Source organism: Falco cherrug, chromosome 4 (assembly GCF_023634085.1).
Source record: "Falco cherrug isolate bFalChe1 chromosome 4, bFalChe1.pri, whole genome shotgun sequence".
NCBI lineage: Eukaryota > Metazoa > Chordata > Aves > Falconiformes > Falconidae > Falco > Falco cherrug.
Genome location: NC_073700.1, coordinates 29,031,252 through 29,054,572, shown reverse-complemented (window position 1 = coordinate 29,054,572; position 23,321 = coordinate 29,031,252). Strand labels below are relative to the sequence as shown.

At 49.8% G+C, this 23,321-nt stretch overlaps 1 protein-coding gene and 1 pseudogene across 5 annotated transcripts in view; one reads left to right on the top strand and one right to left on the bottom strand.

Moving 5' to 3' along the window:
* RNF216 (ring finger protein 216) overlaps positions 1-17,423 on the bottom strand; it is an 80,991-nt gene extending 63,568 nt beyond the window's left edge. Inside the window, exons 1-3 of one of the 4 annotated variants that reach the window (XM_055708288.1) lie at positions 17,271-17,423; positions 2,297-2,425; positions 1,036-1,166 (exon numbers count right to left, since the gene is read on the bottom strand). In XM_055708288.1, coding sequence (XP_055564263.1) covers positions 1,036-1,166; positions 2,297-2,363 — 198 coding nt within the window. In that variant the 5' untranslated portion in view covers positions 2,364-2,425; positions 17,271-17,423. Of the gene's footprint in view, positions 1-1,035; positions 1,167-2,296; positions 2,426-7,227; positions 7,402-16,658; positions 17,213-17,270 lie in introns of those variants that run through there. The other 3 variants (XM_055708285.1, XM_055708286.1, XM_055708287.1) reach the window with 3 other exon arrangements.
* Positions 17,424-18,470: 1,047 nt separating this feature from the next.
* Positions 18,471-21,364, top strand: LOC106630916 (urotensin-2 receptor-like; annotated as a pseudogene). Its single transcript, XR_008731954.1, has one exon. The product of XR_008731954.1 is annotated as a urotensin-2 receptor-like (transcript).
* Positions 21,365-23,321: the final 1,957 nt, after the last annotated feature.

Below are 23,321 nucleotides of genomic sequence, written 5' to 3'. Positions count from 1 at the left end.
AGTTCTTCTGGCATGTCAGAATCCTTGCTCCAGATGATCTTTTGTATCTAATCAATTTCTGATGGGAAAACCAATGAATAAGGCACCTTGCTAAACAGTTTTAAGGCATAAAACTGCAATCTATATATCATTGTTTCACTGAACTCCATCCTCAGTCTGTCCCCAGGTGCTAAGAAAACATTTGGCAGAACCAAGGATGCACAGGACTTTCAGAATGGAATAATTTCCTAAGCTCACATCAGTACCCACTTCCCTCCCAGTAAAACAGTCTGGGAAGGAGGAACTAACTGATGGCATATTTGCATTCTCACCAGTTTATTTAAACAGGCAGGAACCAAAGCTCAAAACATTGATCTCTGGCCTTGTTCTTGCTTCTAGCAGACAGAATGCTGTATGCCAACACTCTGAGTATCCTGTGCTACCATTTTCAACTAAGAAACAGAAAGGTCAGCTTTGCAACCCATTTCCTCAATGCCTCTAGTTAATGTATTCTTAGTATAGCTTAGATACGAAGTTAGACACTTAAAATAGTCAGGATAAGCTAAAGCCTTTGGCCCTCCTCTGTGTGACCGCCTGTACCAGTGGAAAGGGATTTATCAGGCGGGCTAGCTTTGTGAAACTGCAAAAATTTAAGTGCCTGCAACAGCCCAACAAGAATCCAAATAGCGCAGAGGAATATAAAGCATACAAGGTCAAACAAGGCTTGTTTTGAAAACCCACCTTCTAAGGAACATCAAATCCTCTTACAAAGCACTACCTTTCTGGATTTAGATAAATAACTTTATGGAAGCTACAGCCTTCGTTAAGTAGACCTTAACACTGCAATTTAGCAGGCTAGTTCTCACCCCCCACGCCCAAAATACGATTAAACACTTAAAGACAGCAAAATGCCATCATTTCAACATTCATTTCAGACATCTAAAGCAAATTACTGTAACCGGACAGTACACTCAAAGGAATGCATCAGGTATTTGCACAAGAGTCTGCTATAAAGGCCATCAATAAAGCAGGGCAAGCGAAAGAATGAAAGATTACCGTTGCCAAGATGACTACATCGTCATCATCTTCCTCATGCTTCTGCTCTGCTGGCGTTTCCAGCAAGGGTAATTCTTCATCCGAGGAATCTGATATCATGATAAGACCTTCATCCCTGCGGTTTATGCAGTCTGTAGTAAAGTAAGTAAAGTTAGCTATTTGCTAAAGGTAAATAACTGAAATTACAGGGCACAAGTACCGAAACATCCGAAAAAGCAATCTTCACATTTGCATTGCAGCAACAGGGAAGAAGCGCTCAAAGGTCACTGGTTCCTCGCAAGTTACTGTTAGCACCACTCCTACCTCCCTTGGCCCTCTGACCAAAACCCCTGCACACACACCAGCACATGCACCAGTCACTCTGACACTTACACAGAAATTCTTCTATCCCAAATATCAGCACAAGTCAAGCTGCTGCAAAAGTTATTCCAAACAAGCTACCTATTCCTAATTTCTGTAGAGAAGTCCTGAACTTTCAGTATCTCAGGGACGATTCCTTTTCTTTTATTAACGTGCAGTGCATTCTAGAGGAGAGATAAGGTTGTTCATGCAATTCCGCCTCTTCTGAAAGAGTGTGACTTTGCAGGAGTACCTTATGTGAGACTGAGATAGAGCCCCTGGTGCTGGGTACAGAAGATATCCTGCGATTAGATGACAACCTTGTCCCTCAAGGCCTGTCAAGGGTGGAATACACACGCTATGCACACAGTACAGAAACAGAGGGTTTCTGTACTGCAGAAAGAGCATACAACCATGCCTTCCCTGTGATGTGATACAAAGTTTTGGCTTATACTTTAGCTGAAGTATTCATGAGCGTTCATTTATCACCTTTCAGGCATACACAGAAAGCATCATTTTGAATTCCACTCTTGGAGGAACAGGTGCCAATACATACAGCCCTACGAGGATACGAATGCAGAGCCAGCCTCTCTCCTATGAGATTCTCGGAAAGGTGGAACACCATACGCCCCTTAGATCTGCCGAAATACCTCTACATGGTGTTCCCAAGAAGTTAGCAATCTGCCTTAAGGCAGTACAACATGAGAAAGACCAGAGCCAAGTATTTTGCATGTCTGCATAAAAAGAAAGACTTTTCTGTAGGTGGCTGGGAAGTGTAACAGAGCAGCATATGACATGGCAAACCAGACCACTAGCCAGCCCCCATTAACAGCACTCCTGCCAGCTCAGTGTCTATGAATCCTGCTGCTTGTAACCAGAGTTTTACAAAGAGTTTCAGAAATACGCACAAATCTGTACTCACCTTTCCCTCGGTGACTACGGAAGCTGTTCAAGTTAATTACCTCTTCATTTCCACCTTTCTCTGCCATTTTGAACAGCTGTACTGAAAAGCATCAATGCCCAGCCATGGCAGTCAGGCTCACACGAGGAACTAGAGGACAAAACAGAAACAGCAGAGTCAGGCAAACTCAGCAGCATCTTGACCAAGCTTTCCCAAGACTAAGCTGCTCGATCATTTGGGGGGGGTTCTCCTGGCCTTCCCAGTACGGTCCCTCCATGAGGATACTTTTCCATACCACCTTCTCAGTGCCTAAAAGCAGACACGTTTGTTATCTTCCCTTCCGACAGTAAAGAGAGCCAACTGAGGAGCGCAATCAGGCCCGAGGAGCCTCTCTGAAGATGACACGAAGACGCTTGTAGCTACGCAATCACAGAAAGGCAGGGAGGGGGAAAAATGCAGTTCTGTTCAGCCAAGACTCAAACCCTCCCCATATGTGGATCTTCTCCCGTTTCCAAGTCAAAAACCTGATGCATCATCTCACACAGCGGTGTTACTGCCACCATCTACTGGCGAGAGCAGCGAAAGCCTCTTGCCTGAGCTGCCACAGACAACACCATGTAAGCCCACAGCTCATCCCCCACAGCACCCCACGCCATGATGTCCTACCACAGACAAGTGGTGAACAGCCCATATTATGGGCCTGAACTGGCAGCTCAGCTGACTAGGAGCTGAGCCACACAGCTGAAACGGAGCCACCAGCATCACACCTTCCATGCCCTTGTGTGCTTCCAAGCCGAGGGAAGACTTCAGAGGGACCAGAGATGCTCTGAGCTCACTTCCACAGCATCCATGCTGTTGGCATGTCAGGAGGAAGCCGCACCCCTGGCAGGGCAGTATATAAGCGTGTGTTTTGTGCCTGCACTGTGAACAAGTCACATTTACAGAGCACACTTCCTAGCCACCATCTGCTGTTTTAAAGCAAAGACCTCCCTGGTTTAGGCACATTCCCTCCTCAACAAGGGTTTGGTACAAATTCCTGAACACGCCACCTGCTCTCAAACTGAAAAGCGAGCACGACAGGGATCAGGTTCCCCCACAGGACCGAGCTTTGGGGACTAAAATTTGCTCCCCCCACCTGTTCTCAGAGAGGCACAATGAGACGGCTGGAGGCTCCCAGACAGGATTAGGGGGTCAGAGGAATCACTGCAACCTGAACAGTAGGTTTCCATTTTATGCTCCGTCAGCTTATAGCTCTCAATTCCACTATTGCAGAGCAGCTGAATACATACGGGGACTCTGAGCACAATTTGATCACTGCAATGAGAACGGAGATCTTTTTATTGAGAAATATTCATCTCATTATTAGAGCACAGAGGAATCTGTGTTGTTAAATATTTATTGGTGCTTAAGGTGGAAGAAAATGGTGGGTCTGCTATAAAGCCCTGTTTGCTAGTACACAAGAGCTGTATAAATTCCTCCTCAATAATTCTACTTAACCTCCTCTGCAGGGAATAGGATTTGCAGCTAGGACAGCAAAATGAAGAAATCAGTTCAGATGCATACTATGTACTCATATCTACACCCCCCTCAAGGAACTAGTCATTACCATCTTCAAAATGTTTTAATACAGGATAAAAAGAAAAGAAATTTAAAAAGTATAATTTAGCACTTAAAGCTAAAACCCAAGCCACATTTAACAGCAAGCACACGCTGCATGGCAGCGCTGAGAGTCAGCCAGCTTTGGGCAGCAGCAGCCTGCACAGCCCCTGTCCTTTTTGAGAGGTCACATCCACGTTATTTCAGTTGTATTTTCCCCCTGCCACCTAGCCCTGCATAGAATTTTTCCATCCTTAGCTATCTCAGTACTTTAGGAATCAAGATCAATATGCTTCTTGCCATATAAAAGATGGAGAAATGGAAGCATGGAAAGGACCAGTGTGGCCAGGGCCACCAAGCAGGCTAGCAGTAAAGCCAGGAGCAGCACCCAGGCTTCCTCAGCTCCTCTACCCATGCCAGCCACTTCTGTTTCCTAGCAGGCTGGTCCTACAAAGCACTCCTTGCAACAACCAAGGGCCCCTGCATAGCTGGCACCTGCCTCATCCCAGCACCTTCATGCAGGCTCATGCTCAACAAAGGAACCTCTTAGCAGGCAAAACCAGCAAAGGATCGCTCCAAGACTGGCTGGGGAAGACCAAGGACGATTGTGAAAGCCACAAGTCAGCCCTCACAGCATCAAGCGGTGCAGACAGGGGCTAGACAGGTGTCTGCTCGGCTTTGCTCTGAGCAAAGCTAAGTAGCTTGGATATTTCTCCCCTACGGGGGCATGCAATGCATTAGCAGAGTTGGGTACGCGTGTTTGTGTGGTGGGTCGACACTGCAAATGCTCAGCACAGTCTTCTCCCAAACAGCTCAAAAGGTGCTATGTCCAATGCTGGCTAAACCACAGCTGTCCACATCCAAGAACAAGGGATAAGCCCCAAGACTAACATGAAGCCCATATTCTCTACAGGCAGCTCTGCTTCCCACAGAGAGGAACTTGCACACTTCAACCCTGAGCACCAAGAAAGAGGTACAGCAAATAATCTGAAATTATATTTGGGATAACAGACTGTCTACCTCCTGCTCCAACCCCAGAAGTGAAAGATGTTCACACATCACCAGAAGACCCATGGTGGTTTAAAAGCAGGAATATAATAAATAGCGTTAACTGTAATACACAGTCAAGGCAACAACAACAACAAAAAAGCCAAGCCTGGGAAGAACTGGCATTATACCACTTTTCTGTTTCAAAACAGACTGCATAAAACCCCAAGCAGCTTAATAAAGCACTGCTTTGAGGGTAGAAGCCAAGCTTCCACCGAGAGCTAGCAATTCATTGTGTCAATACTCAATACAGCGCTCAAGTTTAAACAAATATCTATAAGCATGGGCCAGTTCCATCTAGTGGCATGAATAAGAAGTTTATTCATGTTTATAGCGCTAGGCTGCCAAGAATGTGAAGTAACAAGATCAAAGCCACCCACCCTAGGGTCTTACCCTACATAAACAACGTAATAAAAATGCAAGCAAGACAGATGGAAAGCAGCTATTCCACACTACCTCAGTGATTTCAGTGCCTATTTATAGGTAAAGAATAAGGCTACCTATAACCAAGCTCTAACATGACCATCAGCTTTTACGCAATACAGTCAAGGACAGGGTACCAGAACCGCTGCAACAGAAAAGGACCTGGCAGCAGGCAGACATACAACATGCAAGCCTTTTTTTAATTATTATTTTTTCTTTTTCTTATAAACTCCCACCTGTACACACACCAAACTGGACTTGGGACTTGAATCCCTATAGAGAATCTGGCTGACACAAAACTCTCGTCATGACTTTGAAGCCACCCACTGACAGCACAGCAAAGATCACCACGCTGCAGATGCGGTTCCACCAAACCTCCCCTCCATTTTCCACATCACTCCACGTATTCATGACTCTGCACATCCAAGTTGTTTCACTGCACAGGCAATAAAATCCTCCCCATTCAGGTTTTTCCTACAGCAACTTGAGAGGAGAAAACCCATTAACAGAACAGCACTGGAAAAATCAAGAGACCATCAGGGACTGACGTGTAACTGTTCTTTGAACTGACAGATCTTAGACTGGCAGTTGAAGTCGCACGTACTTCCCAAACCAGCTTCTCCTACATGCAAAAATATAATCTATAACACCACTGGTCTCAACCACTACCGTGGGTTGAGGGATCAGCTGCTAAGAGATGAAGCAGGTCTCAGGTGCACATGGAATGCTTACACAAAGATTTCCAAAACACATTCAAAATCCCTGCAAACACCACGTTACATATTTTTAGCCTAACCTAAAAATAGCAAGCATTGATACTGTGCATATATTTAAACTCCCAGTATATGCAGGCGTTTTGGGACTGCAGTAATTGGAGCAGAACTCGGATCTGCTCCCTCCACCTCGCATTTGTGCTGCAATGAGCATCTTCAGATGGTGCTGGAATTTAAAGCGACAGTCGAGGGGAGACCCCCTCCGAGACACAGTGTAATGTATTTTTTCCCTTACTTACAGCATTTGAGATCTTGAACTCCCACATACCCAAGATGGGACCAGACTCAAAGCACTTTTCTGGCTCTAGCTCAAGGCAACAGGATCAGACAGAAAGCACTGCAGGGGAGGTAGGAATTGAAAATCCAACTGAAGCAGGGGAGGGGAAAGGAGGAGGAAAAAAAAAAAAAAAAAAAGAAAAAAGAGCAACTTGAAAGAGATGTCAGCAACATCAAATCATTGCGTGTTTTAGCCTCTTCCCCATACAGCAGCACCACTGTTGCTCACCTACACTGACAGAAGAGCATCAACTCCTACTTTCTGCCTGCAGGCAGCAAACGTGTGTGCCGGTAGCCTGCAAGCAAGGTGAATTTCTAGCTCGTTTCAAGCTGCTAAAACACAGACAAGCTACTTGAATAATGCATGGCTTGTGACAACCACCAAAATGAAAAGCTAAAAATTCAGCACTTCCGGAAAAAAAATAAAGCACAACAGAAGGGAAATAAACCAGCCTGACTCACTGTCAAGCGTTTCATTGAAACATTTCAAAGGGTTCACGATTTGCTGGGGGCTGCTGCTTGTAACACTCACTTAGCAAAAGCAGGGAGAGTTTAACAGCAGTTGATCGTGTTAAGCAGCATCATCCCAACGAAAAATTAGAAATCCCCTGATCATAAGCCCGACAAGAACCGCTAGGCACAAACAAGCCCTATTTACTATGCACAAGGCAGCTACTGCCACCGCACCATACCTTGCAAAGGAATAAAGCCAGGGGTTGAAGCAACCTGCAGCAGGGCTTCTGCCGAGCAGGTCTGCATGGAGGCCCGTCCACAGCTCTGGCAAAAGCAGGAAACTACACCAAAACAAAAGCATTGGCCCCAGCCCAAAATCCTTACCCCAGCCTCCTGAAGACAGAGGAGTGCGTGGGCAGTGGCTCGCAGGCAAGACCACCTGGTTTCCAGCAGCAGCTCGGTTTGCTACAAAAACAGCACAACCAGCTACAGATACCACACAAAGGCTCCTCTTAAGAGCACAGAACGGGGATAGATTTACGATGACCGCATCCATGTAGATTTTTGGACCCATAACATCTGCTGAGGAAGAACAGACAAGAAGATCATTTGATAATGAAATTGGTTTTTAAGTTTTAAAACACTCCCTAAATGTTTCACAAGACATTAGCAGCTGGCTTGGTTTACCAGATTATTTTAGATAGACATGTACGCCCTCTAAGAAGGGGAAAACAGGACTCCTGAGAACTGAGAAAAATCAAGGAGCAAAAGCTGAACAATTTTTTTTCTCCGTTAAGAGCCAGGTACCACAGTTCTGCTGCTGAAAGCCAGAGAATTGATTTTGTCACACCAAAACAGAAGACACTATAACATTAGAAGCATTAGATTTACTTTGTGAAAAGTAAATCAAAGCTGGTTACCTCCCAATATATACAAGATAAGCCCCCCCCCCCCCCTTGTTCAGAAAACATCTCAAAAGAGCGGCCACTATTCCTGCAGCCACACCAGCAACATAACTGGTTTTGGAAGCAGCGCTCCAGGCTAGAACATTACTGAGATGGACAAGAGGGACAAGGAGTCATCAAGCTTCTCTGGCAGCAATCACAACTTCTAGTTCTCTCACAAAAGCTCCCAAGAAGACAAACTGTCCCGTGAAACATGTGCCGAAGCCAGGGATGCCCTTGCCACCGAGGCTCACAGCCGATGTGACGGCTCTCGATAACTGCAGAGCGCTTAGTGGTCCCTGCATCCCTGAAGAGCAAACCACGAGCTCACCAACACAGGGCTGTCCAGCTTTACTAACATCCTGTATGGTCTGTTGTAGCTTCATTCCAAGCTCTGCTTGTGTGTTTTCACAGTCAATTCTCAGTCATCAGCATTACCAAGAACACACCAGAAGATATTTTGAGAAGAGAGGCTATGGACTCACAGGGTATGAGCCACCTCTATGTGTCACTGCTCCAATATAATGAAAATCACTTAGTCAGGAGCAATTAAGAGAGCAGATTTTTAAGGACTACTTGGGTTCAAATCCATAACTATACTTTTCTCATTTTGCAAGTCAACTTGGAAGTCTGCACACCACTAGACTTACCAACTTCACTTGCAGTTCATCATTCCATTAAAGGTGACAGTATCACTTAATCCTAATTTTTTGAAATAACCAATCTCCATTTTTATTGCATCTATGAACACAAAGTACAAGAGGAAAGAAACCTGTCCAGTTTTATCTTATTCACCTAATAGCTGGCCACCTACAACGTACCAGTTTTCCTAGCAAAACCAATCTCTGCTCTGTGAGCTCTTCTCTAAAATGAAAAACTTCTAAAAGATGCCTTTTTTCCCCAAAACTGGGCAGCTACTAATTAAATTCAACTCAAAGTTCCCAATGTCCTCGAGCTATTGCCCGATGACTGGTACCAAGATCAACTGCTGGACATCTCAGTTCCTTCCCACAATCCCTGATAACAGGGCTCCCTATCATCACATCTTTCTGATTGGTGTGAGACCACCAATTCTGACGTATGCAAAAAAACATGCCCCGCACAAGAGGTGGGGAGCTTTGGATCAGTCATTTGCCTCCCCTACCAAACTGAGACCTGGAAAAAAAAAAAAGTTAAATTTACAAAGTCCGGTTAAAAAGGAGAGTTAATACCATTGCCTTGGGCTCATTTTAACAGCAAAGTGGAAATTCAAGGCTTTGAGGGAAGAAAAGGTGTCTCCACAGGTAGCTCCTGTAAGAGCTATCTACTCCACCTGTCTCACACTTCTGGCACGTGCAAGGTCAACCGGCACAATCCCCAAAATCCCAGACCTCCCTCCCACATCACAAACAGGCACCAGCTTAGCATTTCAGCAATAAGTCAGATGCTAGCAGCTCAGCACTTCGCTAGGGCAGCGCACGCAAAACCAACCTCCGTGGGCTCACGGCCAACCTCCCAAACCATCCCTTTAAAGAACGGTTTTGTTCTGATTTTGTGGCATAAGGGTGGGGACGAACGGAAGAGCACACAACATCATGTGATTTGCAGCTTTGCCGCTTCCAGAGCGAGTTTTACTTCCAGTTTTCTTACCCTGAACTCACACGTATGAAGAGGCGGCGGCAGAGGCTCCTTTCTCTGAGCAGCACCGTTATTAAACCCACCAGTGCCTGAAGGAGCTGGACTCCACGGACGATCGGGTGCTGCACGCACCCTGTCACAGCCCTACGTAACATTAATTACAGCTGCCTTCTCTTCCCCACCAACCCAGCAGCCACCCAGAAAAAAACCAAGAGAGGTGCCCTCGTGCCACAGGACATACATGAGAGTGCTCCTCTGTTACTCACACTTCATAGAACTCTCCAGGAAAGAGGACACATTTCCTCTCCAAATCCTTAGTAGTTTGGGGGTTTTTTTTCCCTTTTTTCTTTCCTTTTTTTCAAGGATCCTGAATGTCACCTTTAAAAGGTATAACCGAACAAAGAAAACCAAGCGCAAGCTTTTAAGTAGTTACTTAACAAAGTGGATGCACGTCTTCAGGAGCCTTCGGGTTACCATCTCAGCACTGTTTTTCACTGGAGAGGAAACGAAGAAATAAAGGATTTAAGGTTGCTGGTTAGGGTGACCCTAGGACTCCGGCACTGATGATCACACAGATGAGGCACCAGCAGCCTGCTCCGTTCACAGCCCTGTTTGCAGGGGGCACGGGGAATAAGGAGGAGGCAGGCCGCACGCAACTGGCAAACTGCTATTAACAGCAGCGGCGAGGGACTGACTAGACCAAAACCAAGAGGGCCAGAAAGCACAAAGCGTCAGTTTTAGTTGCGCTAGTAGCCAGAAGACTATAAAATAACAAAGGATTGATAGGTTGCAATGGCATCCTAGATGTTAAGCTGCTGCCCAGCAGAGCGACTCGGGAAACCATCTAAGCTGCCCCTGGGAAGTTGTGTTCCAGAATAAAGCACAACACACCACCAGCAGCAAATATGGAAAGAAAGGGGGCAGGGTGTTTTAATTGTATTTTTAAAGTGACCAAAAAAAAATATTTTTGTTTTCAAGGATAGCTGCAGTCCACAAAGCACAGCTCACAATTTTGCAAAGCTGCTGACAATGTAAAAGCTGAGACTTGACCTTGAGGTGGCACAGAAGGGGAAAAACCACAGCTTACTGCATTAGCCCACCTTAGCAAAAAAAAAGGAAGATTTCCATGTCAATCTGCACAGTACTTCTAGAAGTATCGACTTAAAAGCTTGCCACCAGTCTAGGTGTCAAACATCCCAGAATTAGGGACTTCCAAACAGAATGACTTCACAGGTCACATATTCTGGTCATTCCAACTGTACCCTTTTTTTTAAGCAACGTTAAGCATCTGCACTTGCCATAATTTCAAGGGTGAGCGGCCAGAAGCTGTGGCTTCATGTTAAAAAGGGTTTCACTGCAAGACCTGCTTAAGATGGTCACGTTTCCACACCACAGCATGTCACCCTCCTCTCACACAGAGTTCTACCTGCATTTGTTAAGCTTTGAGAAGAAATGCCCTGGAAAATGTCTTTTGTAGAATTCAGATCAGATGCCTTCTCTCCTCACACATCCACCATGGCATAAGTGGGAGAACACAACTAAGATGCTAAAATAAATTGCAAGAAGGGGGAAGATCTTAAACTGCTGCCTAAGAGCTGACACTATGCAACCACAGCTGATACCCAACCAGCACACAAGCAATACGTGTTCCCAGTCCAAGATCAGGCACTGCCTTTGAAAGATGCTTTTACACGTTCAGATGAAGGGCTTCAATACATGCAAGAGCTAGCTTAGAGCCATACTGAGCCAACAGGCCACGTTCCCTGCACAGTGAAACACATCTTAAACTGCCTGACATACCGAGAGTAAAATACCGATGGAAACCTTGCAAGGCATGTGCAACACCTGAGCAGCAAGTCCACACTCTGCACCGATTCCTGCTGGAAAGAGTGAAAAAAAAAAAAAAGCTGCCTACTGCACCCAGCAACGAGGAGATTACCACCAACCCTTCTGAAGAACAGTAACTTACACCCTTACTGCTCAAGCACTGCACACAGCCAGTTGTTACAAGATTTTCAAGCCAGCCAGCAATTGCTTTTGTTAAACTGGGGTTAGGTTTTGGTTTTTGGTTGTTTTTTTTTTTATCGCATTCATGCATTAGCCTTGTGGCCAACCAATTCCAGCCCAGCAAGCAAGCCCTCAGCACCAAAAACTGAGGGCAGCCCTTCCAGGCTCCCAACAGTTGTCCAGTCTGAGTTCATCCACATTGCGTGGCAGTGGTCACGGCAGGGTTTAGGCAGAATATGTTAAAATAGCAGAAAAGCAAAGAGGTTGTATTTGAGGTAAGCATACCACTACATCAGAACTGAAAACGCTGAAGTCTGATCATGGCCAGATTTATAGAGATGCTCCACATCCAGCATTATTCTCTTCTGAGACTATTAAAGTTCATAAATGAAACAATGATCAGCTGGCCAGCTAAAAAGCAAGGAAAGAAGCACACACTGCACATTAATCCTCCAGGTCCACAGCCATACAGATTTAGGAGACTGCAAGGTACCTAACAATTTTATCCCAAGGCAAACATTTTGCATAAGCAAGACTACAAAAACCACTACAGGCCACAGCCAAGAGGTTGCACAGGCTGCAATCAGACCATTTGCTAAGGACACAACTGTCTTCAGGCTGCAAATTTGCGTGCCTACCCCTTAGTCATCGCAGTCAAGTGTCCAACACTGTTTAAGCCTTCACACAGTAAAATATAAATTCTTTTCCTGGGTGTTGCAACAGTACAACATCAAACAGATTATTTAACCATCTGGGATAGAGGGTCATTAAAAGCAGCCACAAACTGCTAAACAAACATAAAAACATTAAGCTGAGGAGCATTCTTCAGACTGTGTTCGAGTCAGAGGTGCGTTCCAGCTGTTGCAAGCTGGTTTGTGCTCGTCATGGCTGATCCAAGGGCACCTCCCAGTTTATACACAATGAAGCCTGCTCAACTACAATAGGATTCCGGTTTAACAATATAGAGAGAGGACATGAACTATTTATGCTACCCAAGTTACTGCTAATGGGTCCTGCTAGTCTCGTTCATCTGTAGCTGGAAATCCTAGCAGCAGGGAAGTATGAAACACCGTACGCTGCTGGTTTCCTGCAAGGGAATAAAAGCTTTTTTCCTGCCTCCCCATTATACTGCTGCTGTCATCTTCCTCAAATTGCATTACAGCACGCTATGGCGAGAGCAGGGAGAGGAGAAAAGTCTTCTAGGCAGCATCGCCGCTGTGCTGCAGGCAGCTGTCAACATCGCTGCCTGTTCCACTCTGCTGTGCCACTAACATGTTTAGCCAACAACATTTTGTACTTTCCACAGGTATGCGGGCAAGCGCTCCCTCCACCACCAGCCTTCAGGTGCCTTCAAGCAAAAATGATCTGCAAGAAGCATCAGGGAGAGGCCTCCCTCCCCCCATCCATCAAATATAAGAATGCATCATGTCTTTGGGACGGTATTTGGAAGTAAAAGCATAAATCTGTTCCTAACTCTAGTTCTGCAAAGGCTGCAGAAGAGCCAACCGCCGTCTGCCTTTCTCCAACCAGGACACAACACCACCAGTGCCCACAGCTTGGTAAGAGCACGTCAGCATCAACAACAAAGTACGGGAGCTTTATGGAGAGGTGCTTTTGACAGGCATGTATTACTAGAGGCCATTTTCCATCCTTATACTCCCCCCCAAAAAAATTCTAGCTGGTACCAATCCCGACCACCTTATACGACAGTGTAATAGCACATGATGCCTCTACAGATCTTGTCCAAATATTTATCTAAATAATGCAAACACTAGCTTGGCCTCCTTACAGAGGTAAGCAAATCAAGTGCGCTTGTCCTCAGAAGCCAACTGAAAACATTTCAGGTCACCCTGACACCTACGTACACTCCCAGATTTCAGCTTGCCAACTTTGCTTCTCACTACAAGTGACAACAACAGCCTCCAGAAGTCACCCCATGAACAGGCAGGCTGCACTGGCATCAGCAAAGGAGTTGGCTCCCCCAAAGCCAGCGAGAAAGCCATGCTTAGATTTCAATTCCCCGTGACCTGGGTCAGAAACGCTGCAAGAGAGCATCATGACTCAGGGTAGCAGCTGCCCCTGTGCTGAAGTCTTCCCCCAAAGCCCAATGCTTTTTCCATTTAATCAGGCACTGACAGCTCCCCTCGCGAACGCAGGGAGGGGACCACAGTGGTGCTGGTAATTAAGAGAAAGGTGTCATTCAGAAGGAATATTATTTCTAGTCCTCAGGAATTAAGCTTTCTCAAAGGTTGTTACAAATTTAAAACTACCACAAGCTCTTAAGCACTGACCCAGGGGAAAAACATCACTCCTGAGATATTCCAAAATAAACCTGAAATTCTATAAAAGTGACATGAATGCTGCTGAGAACAAGATTATCCCAGCTCAGTAAAACATTCCTTATTATCTTCCATCTCAGTGCTTTGGCAAAGATAACTTATTCAAGCCACCAGGGCACTGCTAAGTGGCCTTTTTTGCCTTTTCCTTTTTTTTTCTTGTTCTCCCTGCCTACCCTCCCCCAATTTCCCACATTTCCCGTTCCAGTAACCTGCTTAAAATGAAACTACTCCACTCCTCCTCAGACTAATGCTGATCAGCATGTTATTCAGCTGCACTTCAAACACAGGAACTACCACACCAGTACACAAATAACCTTATCTCCTGGGCTGCCACTGGAAGCTAGGGTCTCAAGTCAGCTGCATGTTTCACACCTTCCACTGCTCATGGTATTAAAAAAAGGCACTTACACCACCACCACCCCGCCCACCAGGGATAGATCCTACCGAGAGTAACCAAAGTTACATGCAGCAGCTTGAAAAGCCCACCCATCTACCAACAGCAATTAAACCCGCTATTATTTTAGAGCGCACGCAGACTTCTGAGCCTATTAGCGCCCTTCCTTTCAGTAGTTAAGATGACGTCTGAATTCAATAATTTAAATGGAGACTTAAAATATCTCCAGACCAAATCCATGTGCAAAAAAACTCCCAAGCTTCCGATGAGATGAATTAGCGGTGCAGTTCTGACTGTCCCAAAAAGAATGCAGCCAGTGGCAAGCCCTGACACCCATTGCCACACCAAGCTGCCGGCGCTATGACACAGTAAACCACTCACAATGGCTTTAAAGAGAAATAAATAAGACACCCATCGCAAATTAGCAAATGGGAGCTTCTTCCAGCAGGCACTAAAAAACACCCGAAGGGCTCCATCCCTCTCGCGCTTGGGTTTGTGTTACTCTGGCTTGCTAAGCAGCTCCTGGCCCCTGAGACAGGCTTCCTGCCTCTCTCCAGCTGCGCCGACGTCGCAGGAGTTGCACACTCTCCCCACCTATTTTTGCCACGGGACTTTTTAGCCATTTGTGTCCAATTTCAAAGCACAAGCTGCGCTGCCAGCAATCGTAGCTCACTGGCAGCAGTAACGCCCACTGCATTCTCAGGCAGACAAAGCATTGGTCTACCCAGGAATTTGGACTTCTGAGACAGCTTCTGAAACACAAGCCCAGGAACAGGCTGCCAGCACCCTCCGGCTGGAAACCGGCATGGACCTTATCATCAGTAAAGCTTGATCCAGCCACTCTTCCAGGAACTGTTACTTGTGCCCAGACTTATGCAGCTGCCCGAGCCAGGCCAACAGGAAAACATCCCAGGAAGGAAAGAAAAAGCAATGGAAGAAGGCCCATTACCAAAATGCAGCACTACCAAGCAGGCTGAATGTTTCTACAGATCTTCAGGAAGTGGGTCCAAGTTCTTTCCCAAGTCTTGGTATTCCAGGCACAAAGTCCTGTCAAGATGATCGTTTATTAGCATCTAGTCACACCATGTGGACACTGGGCACATGAATTCTATTAAGATGTTTACAGTATCAAAAAGCCTGATGTAAGGCAGTGGAATTTTTTGCACAGCATTCATCCTAGAAATGAAAAGCTCTGATTAAAGCTATAAATCCAAAGTTCTGCAACTAAAAGCTGTCCCTGCAATTCCACTAGTCCTAAAGAAAATGGGTTCCACCATATGGTCTGTGCTGCATGCTCCTACAGCCCAGTACCTGTACAGGAATGTACCAGAACCTGCTCAAGATCTGGGCCTGCAGAATGATGGGTCTCAGAATATCCTCCCTCACCTTCCAAACAGGCCACTGGAAGTAAAAAGCTCTTATGCCATCCCCTCTGGAAGCAGAAGGCAGCCACACACAAGGATAGACAAAACCCAGCCTATCGACCTGATGGAGGACACTTTCCTTCTCCACTGCTACTCCTGGAAACCTGCAGCAGCTCCAAAGCACATCAATTAAGACAGCAAAAATTGTAAGAAAGGAAGAAACAACCACAAACACAGAACAGGGATCTGCTCAGAGGTCTTAGCACTAAGAATGCCCATGCCTTTTAGCCACCAAGGCAATTAGCTACTGCTTTTAGGACTGCTGCCCAAAACAAAGTAAGAAGAGTCTGCTGCTCTGTAGGGCACTCAGTAAGCTGGAAAAGAAACACAAGAGACACTGTGAAAAGCACACAGACAACAGAGCTATAGGCTGTCAGCATTACGACTGGATAATGAAAATGAAAGTGCACAGCAGTAACATTAGCTTTTCTTTTTTAAAGCATCAGAGGTCTCAGAAAACAGCGACCAAACCTTGACACTTCTCCTGAGAAAATGAACCTTGTTTGATGAGCAGTAAGGAAGCTCAATATAAACACCAGCAACTAAATTTGTTTGTACGCAAGATACATTTCTGCCATAAGTATTTTTCAACAAGACTTTAAGGTATTAGATATCATTTGAAGACAACACTTCAGGTCACAAAGTGAAGGTGAGATGAAAAGAAAAACCTCCCCGCCAGACTCACAGGTGCAAGCAGCTGTTACCTGCCAGCAGCCACACAGGGCTTCCAATGAGCACAGCTGCGAAGCCAGCGGATCTATAGGCCAACAGCAACTTTTTAAGCCAACCTGACACTTCGCTCACCCCAAAGCGGCGTGCAGGAGCGCTGCCTGGGCTAGCTCCGCTCCTCTTCACACGCACACGGGAGTGAGCTACAGCTCTTCAGCCTCACAAGCTGGTGAAACCCCGACCTTCCTCCAGCTGTTTGGAGGAACAAGCGCGGCTCCAGCAGCAGAAACACCCACCAAACACCTCCGTTATAGAAATGCTGCGTGCGTTAGCACTCCAGCGCCTGCTCTCTCCCCCCAAGCTGAGCTAGTACTCGAATCGGTAGGGAGAGGGGGGGAAGAGGAGGAGGAGTATCTCTTACACAGATCCCTCAACTCCGAGGACAGCTGTGTTTTGGGTTTCTTTTCTGCAGCAGCTCCCACAGCAGATGCCTGAAATGTCAAGATGTCCCAACGGCACCGCGTGTTTCCACAACGAGCCGGGGGTCAGGGGAGCAGCACAGGCTCGCAGCCGCCTGCCCCCACCAGCTCCGCAGCCGACGCGGTTTTTCTTCCCGAGCACAAACGCCCAGCCCGGGGCACCCGGAACGAACGAACCGGTGAGGAGAGCAGCGCCCCGAAACCGCGCCCGGGCGTCCCCCACCCGCCTCACCGCCCCGCTGGGGGGGGGACCCCCGGGGGAACGGGGGCCGCACCGGGGCCAGGCGCTGACCCAGGGCGGGAAACAGCGGGGCCGGCCCCGGGGAGGGCGAGAAGGGAGCGGGGGGGAACCCGGCCCTTAGGGGAAGGGAGCCGGGGGGGAACCCGGCCCCAGCCGGGAGCAGCGACCGAGCCCGCCGCCGAGGGGGCGGGTGAGGCCCAGGGGACGGGGCGGGGAACCCCGGTGCGAACCCGCCACCGCTCTCCCCGGGGCGGCTGAGCTGGGCCGCGCCGAGCCCACGGGGGTGGGGAGGGGGGCCGCGGCCGGTACTCACCGGACCCATCCACCCCCGCGCCGCCCCTCCGGCCCCGCTTCATTTAACCGCCGCTGCCCGGCTCCTTCCGGCCGGCCCGCGCCACGTGACCGCACCGCCCCGCACCATAGAGAGGAGCGGCGGGGAGCAGGGAGCGGCGAGGGAGAGACGGGCGGCCCACGCCGTCCCGTCTCGGCAAACCTACCATAGAGGCGGGGGAGGGCGGTCCTCCAGGCACAGCCGCCCCGCCCCCTTCCGGGCGGTCGGTGGTCCGGGGAGGGGGCGGGGCCTGAGGGGAAGGGGCGGGGCGAGGTGCTGCACGTGGCTCCCGGGGGTGGAGGGGGGGGCTCTGCAGGGGGGCCAGGGACGCCACGGGGCGCTGTGCCATGGGGGGGGCAGGGCCTCTATAGGCTGCTATGCCATGGGGGGGCGCAGGACCCCGGGGGGATGCTGTGCCGGGGCGGGGACGGGACACGACAGGGCCCCAGGGGGGTGCTGGATCACCAGGGGCGCTGTGCCGGGTGGGGGGACACAGGGCCCCTGGGGTGCTGGATCCCTAGGGGTGCTGTGGGGTCCCTGGGGCGTGCTGGGCCCCTAGGGGTGCTGTGCTGGGGGGGGAAGGAGGACAGGGCCCCTGGGGTGCTGTGCCGGGGGAGGGGGCTTGGCAGAGCCCCTGGGCTGGGAGCCAGATCCCAGGGTGACACCCCCCCCAGGGCTCTGCTGCCTTCAGGGGCCTTAAATCCTGGGTTGGGGTGCCAGGCGGCCCTGGAACAGAGCTGGGGGGCTCTGCTGCCTGTGGACCGGGCAGGTTTATTGTCACCGGTGTCACTCACTTGGCCCCAAAGCCTGGCTGAAGCCAGGAGCCATCTCCCAGAGGAGGCTCGTGAAGGAGCCAAGCTGCTCCATGGACCCTCCTCACCTTCCTGGGACCCCCCCGGCTGCCTCTGCCCGGCTGCCGTCCCCAGAACACCCTCAAAGTCCAGCAACCCCTGTCACCCCCCTGGCCCAGCCAAGGGACAGAGCAGCCCTGGGGACAAGACACCACGGCGGATTTTTGATGACATTAATGTCTCCTTTGCTACCTGGTTATGGGGAGCAGGCAGGCGGGTGGTGGGCCATGAACCCGAGGTCAAACAGCACTGCAGAGCTGGAGAGGCCCAGGAGATGGGGGGGGGGGGGGGGGGGAGGTGGGGATCAAAAAGAAGAGTAAATAACCCCAAATCTCGTAGAAAATGATCCATCTGCAGCAACGCACGTGACGGAAGGAGCAGGGCAGGTGCTGGAGGCCTCAGGAAGGGCTGGTGGGTGGCTGGGGTGTCCTGGTGTCCCTGCCGTGAGGGCAGAGGGACGAGTCCCACCTCCACGAGGCTGGTCCCCCACCTCACTGTGCACGGGGAAGGCAAATGGCTTCTCCAGGCAGGGCCGGGCAGCGCGGTTCACCGGGGCAGAGACCTGCTGCCGGCAGGGCTGGGCCCGCTTCTGCAGCGTGGGGTTTCCCCCAGGAAAGCTCCTTGGGCAGCTCTTGGCAAGGGAGGATGGAGCTGGGCACACGTGTCTTGGTGCCCTGCCACCCCAAAAATGCTGCCAGCCAGCCCAGTGCCTCTGCTGAAAGCACCAGCAACCTCTTGGTCACCTTCTTCCTCGGACCCCGTGTGTGCGGTTGGGATGGTGGGAACCAGCCACACGCTGGTGGTCAACCCCATCTGCACAAGGTGCACCAGCTTCACGTACATGTACACCATCACCCTGGCCGACCTCCTGCACTTGCCCACCATCCCCCACATGGTCTGTGTGTAATTTGTGCATGACCGGCACTTCAGAGACCGGGGCTGCAGAAAGCTCTTCAGCCTCAACCTCCTCACCACGTGTACCAGCATCTTCCTCCTCACCATCATGAGCACCGAGCACTACCTGGCCATATGTCAGGCATCTGGACACCCTGTGCAGGTCAAGGCACCACCTGGTGTGGCTGGTGGCCTTCCTCCTCGCCCTCCCCAGCACGACCTTCATTGGCCTGCACACCAGCCACCATGACAGGGTGACCAAGCGCGTGTGCCACCCTACGTGGTGGATGGGAACCTACAAGTTGTACCTCACCATCCTCTTCAACACCTGCATCCTCGCGCTAGGTGTCACCATCTGTTGCTTGTACGCCAAGCTGGCTGGGATCTACAGGAGGTTCCAGCGGGCTCTCATTCCCAGCATGGACACCAGCTGATGCCCCGAGCAGAAGGTCCTGTATATGATCTTCAGCACTGCGCTCGCTTCCTGGGCTTGCTCCCTGCCCTTCTGGCCAGGGCAGCTCTTCAGCATCCCGGTACAAGCAGGGGGACTGGGGCAGCACCACCATCATCTCCATCAGCTTCCTCCTGACCTGCCTGGCCTACAGCAACAGCTGCCTCACCCCCTTCTCAACTCGCTGCTCCCCAAAAATTACAGCGAGGACCTGCTGGCCCCCAGCCCCTGCTGCCCCCCGGCCATTGCCTGGCTCCCAGGGGCTCTGGAGAGGATGGGTGCTCCCTGGGAGAGGTGGGTGCCCGTGTTGCACGCCGGTTAAGCCCTTCTGCTGGGGACACGATGCTGGTCAGTAAGAGGTACCGGCTACGGCAGCAAACGGTGGGACAGAATCGGCTCCCCGGCGGCGGGGCAGCTCTGATCACTGAACTCACCCTCAGCCTTTTGTTAAACATCTTTCTGGCAGTGAAGTTTTTATCTAGGAACTCTATTAAAAACCAGTTTATTGCCAAATTAGTTTGAAAAACAATTTCCCAGAGGGAAGTGGGGCTCTAGGCTCCCCCTGCAAGTCCTCTGGAAACCGCTTTCCTTGATCAGTTCAGCCAGACCCTTTGAGTTAAGCCTTTTGCCGGGGGCTCCCCAGGGACCACCCTCTCATGCTGTCCACGTGCCACCACCATCTCCCCCATTCCACAAAAGGGGGATGAAATTCCAGTGCCTGGGAAGGGGTGGGGAACTCCTTTTGGATTTCCACCAAAAAGCAAAGGCATAAGGACCCCCGGCAGGGGGGGGTCCCTGCCCTAAGCAAGGCATGGGGGTGCTGGGGGACCTCAGCCTGGCCCCCTCCACGGCTGTCGATGCTCATGGAGGCGAAGCCAGTGACATGTTGCCCTTCCCTCTCGGCCAGTGGCGGTGACCCCACCATGGGGCAGTGCTGGGGGTGGCGGGGGGCTGACGCCGAGGTGGGCTCAGCCCAGGCACACCCAGGGCACAGTAGCCGATGCTGCAGGGGGTCAGCCCTGGCCATCCCAAAGCCTGAACATGAGGCTGTGTCACAGGACAGCGCAGGCAGCCGGTGACAGTGGTGACAGTAATTGGTGACAGGGTGACAATAACCACAGCCCATGTCAGAGGGCAGGGATCGGTCCCTGTCCAGGTCTAACCCCTGCTGGCACTGAACCACACAGCTGCTCAGTCACCCCCGGCAGCAGGATAGGGAATCGGGGAAAAAGGTAAAGCTTGAGGATTGAGGTAAGAACAATTTAATAATTGAAATTAAATAATAATAATGAAAAAAGGAGAGAAGGGGAGAGGAATAAAATCCAAAGGGAAGGGGAAAGAAAGCCTGAAAGTGATGCACAATACAACTGCTCAGCACCTGCTGACCACTGCCCAGCCAGTCCCCAGCAGTGACCAGCAAGCCCCAGCCAACTCCCCCAGTTACACAGTGAATGTGGTGTCCCATGGTATGGAACAGCCCTTTGGCCAGTTCAGGTCAGCTGTCCTGGCTGTGTCCCCTCCTGATTTCCCATGCCCCTCCAGCCTTTGTGGCAGCAGAGCCTGAGCAACTGAAAAGTCCTTGACTTCATTTAAACATAACTTAGCAACAAGTACAACATCAGTGTGTTATCAGCGTTGTTCTCAGACTAAGCCCAAAACACAGTGCCGTACCAGCTCCTGAGACGAAAAAATAACTCTATGGCAGCTGAAAGCAGGACAGTCCCTTTGGGTAAAGGGCACTGGCTTGCCACCCTCCTGCAGAGCCACACCAGGAGATGGACCCATTGGAGCATCCAGCCCAGATCCGCCTTGTGCAGACATGTCACCGTCACTGCCGCTGCTGGAGGTGTATCGAGGCGCACAGCACCGGGCCCACGCATCCTCGGCACACTCGGGAAAAGCTGCCCAAGCCCAGCGCCACCGGCCACCTCCCCTCGGGTCAGCGGGGCGAGACACGCTCCTGCTCCAGAGCCCTGCGGGACCGCGATGGCAGGCCTTGCCTGGCCGTGTCCAAGACTGGAATGGGGAGAGGCAGCCAGGTTCATTCAATCAGCATCCAATTAAAATTTAATTTCTCAATCTCCCAGACCAGATGCTTTACACCAGCCCAGGAAGACGCAATGCACGGTAGCTCTCCGACCAGGGTCACCAGGCTGGACCAGCAAGACTCACGTTGCTTATCTTTCCTACCGCAGCATCACCGCATCCAGGTTTCTCTTGCATATCTTGTCCTGCCCAAATACCACAACCAGGGCCAGGGTCTCCCCACCCCCCAGGAGCATTTCTCCCCCCACCACCCTGCGCAGAGACCGCTGTAGCTCAGCCATATGGTTTCCAGCCGCAGCCTGACCTCCGCTTCGGGTGCCAACTGCTTCTGAATCTGGGACAGAGATCAGCAAACTTGGCATGACTCTCGCACAGCATCTGTGAAGCCACACTCACCTGCCCCTGCAACACCTCTCTTCTGCAGGCCATAAACCCCAGGTGATGGTGCAAGAAAACATCTGTCCTCCTCAACCCGCTGGTGCCTGACCTCCTTCCTGCCATCTCCTGTCCAGCCACGAGCTCGCCCAGCGGATTTTCTTTTACTGCGTGCCTGTACAATGCAGCAGCGCCGCGGCCCCATGTCAGGGGCTCTTGCTCTCTAGAGGGATAGAAGCAACACAATAATGCTGCAGCCAAGGCTGGGAGAGCATCTGCAGAAGTGGGCGTTGTTTGCATCATCCATCCAGCAAGGAGTTGTCAGATTGCAGAAGGGGGTTTGTATAAATCTTTATAACCTTCTGGTCTTGTTTGAGCTTGCCTCTCTCTCATCATGCTAATTTGAAGCAGCATCCTCTCCTCCTGCCCTCCATCCCCCACCACACCTGAAAGGATTTAATCTGAGATTATTTATTGGCAGAGCTTTGGGGTTTTAGTTTTACCCTAAGCCACATGCGAAGAGAGACTGAAAAGGGAAGCAAGGGAGAGGGTTTAGCTAGGCATCAAACTGTAAAGCTCCAACAGAAAATATAAAGAGCTTTGTGAATTAAACCCTATTCTGCCATGTCTTTTTTAAGCGCATACTAGGGGGCAGGGCAGGCAGAGTGCCCGGGACACAGGAGCATCATCACAAATCAGAAAAGAAATTGCCACTATGACAGCAGCACTTTCTGCTCAGTCTTGTTTTGTACGTCCTGCAGGAAGAGGCAGAGACTGTAAAATTTACTTGAGGAATTTAGTTGACTTGCCAAACTTCCATGGAAGAGGCAGTCAATTCCTTGAGCTCTGCAAGATCTCCTAAGAGAAATATTATTTTTTTTATCATGTTTTCAAAAAGTTCACGTAGTGCACAAGTCCTACAGCACACCACATCCACTGGAGCGGGCTGCAGGAATCGCCCTCTCTGTTCGCTACGTCCACATACCAAAAGGATCCCAGAAATCAGGAATACTTCACAAAAAGTATTTATTAAAGAAAACACACAGCAGAACCAGTGTTTGACAGAGCACCGAAGGACTGAAAGCATTTCTTGCTCCAAATCATCACGCAGTCCCTGTTGCTGGCTGAAACGAGGGGGTGGGAGAAACCAGCTCCCCAGCCATTTGCTCACTATATAGTACTGCATTTGATCATATTGTGAAGTTACTCAAGGAATAAAAAATATTACTGAATTTTCCTCCCTTTAAAAAAAAAAAGCAAACAAATATGCACAGATTAAAGAAATCTTAGCTTTTAACTTTAGAGAGGGAAGGCGCTGCTGCAGGGCACACCCCAACACAGAGCACCGAATGATCGCTGCCAGCACCATCCTCATCCTCGGACCCGCCTTTCTCTACTTGCCAAACACTACTAATT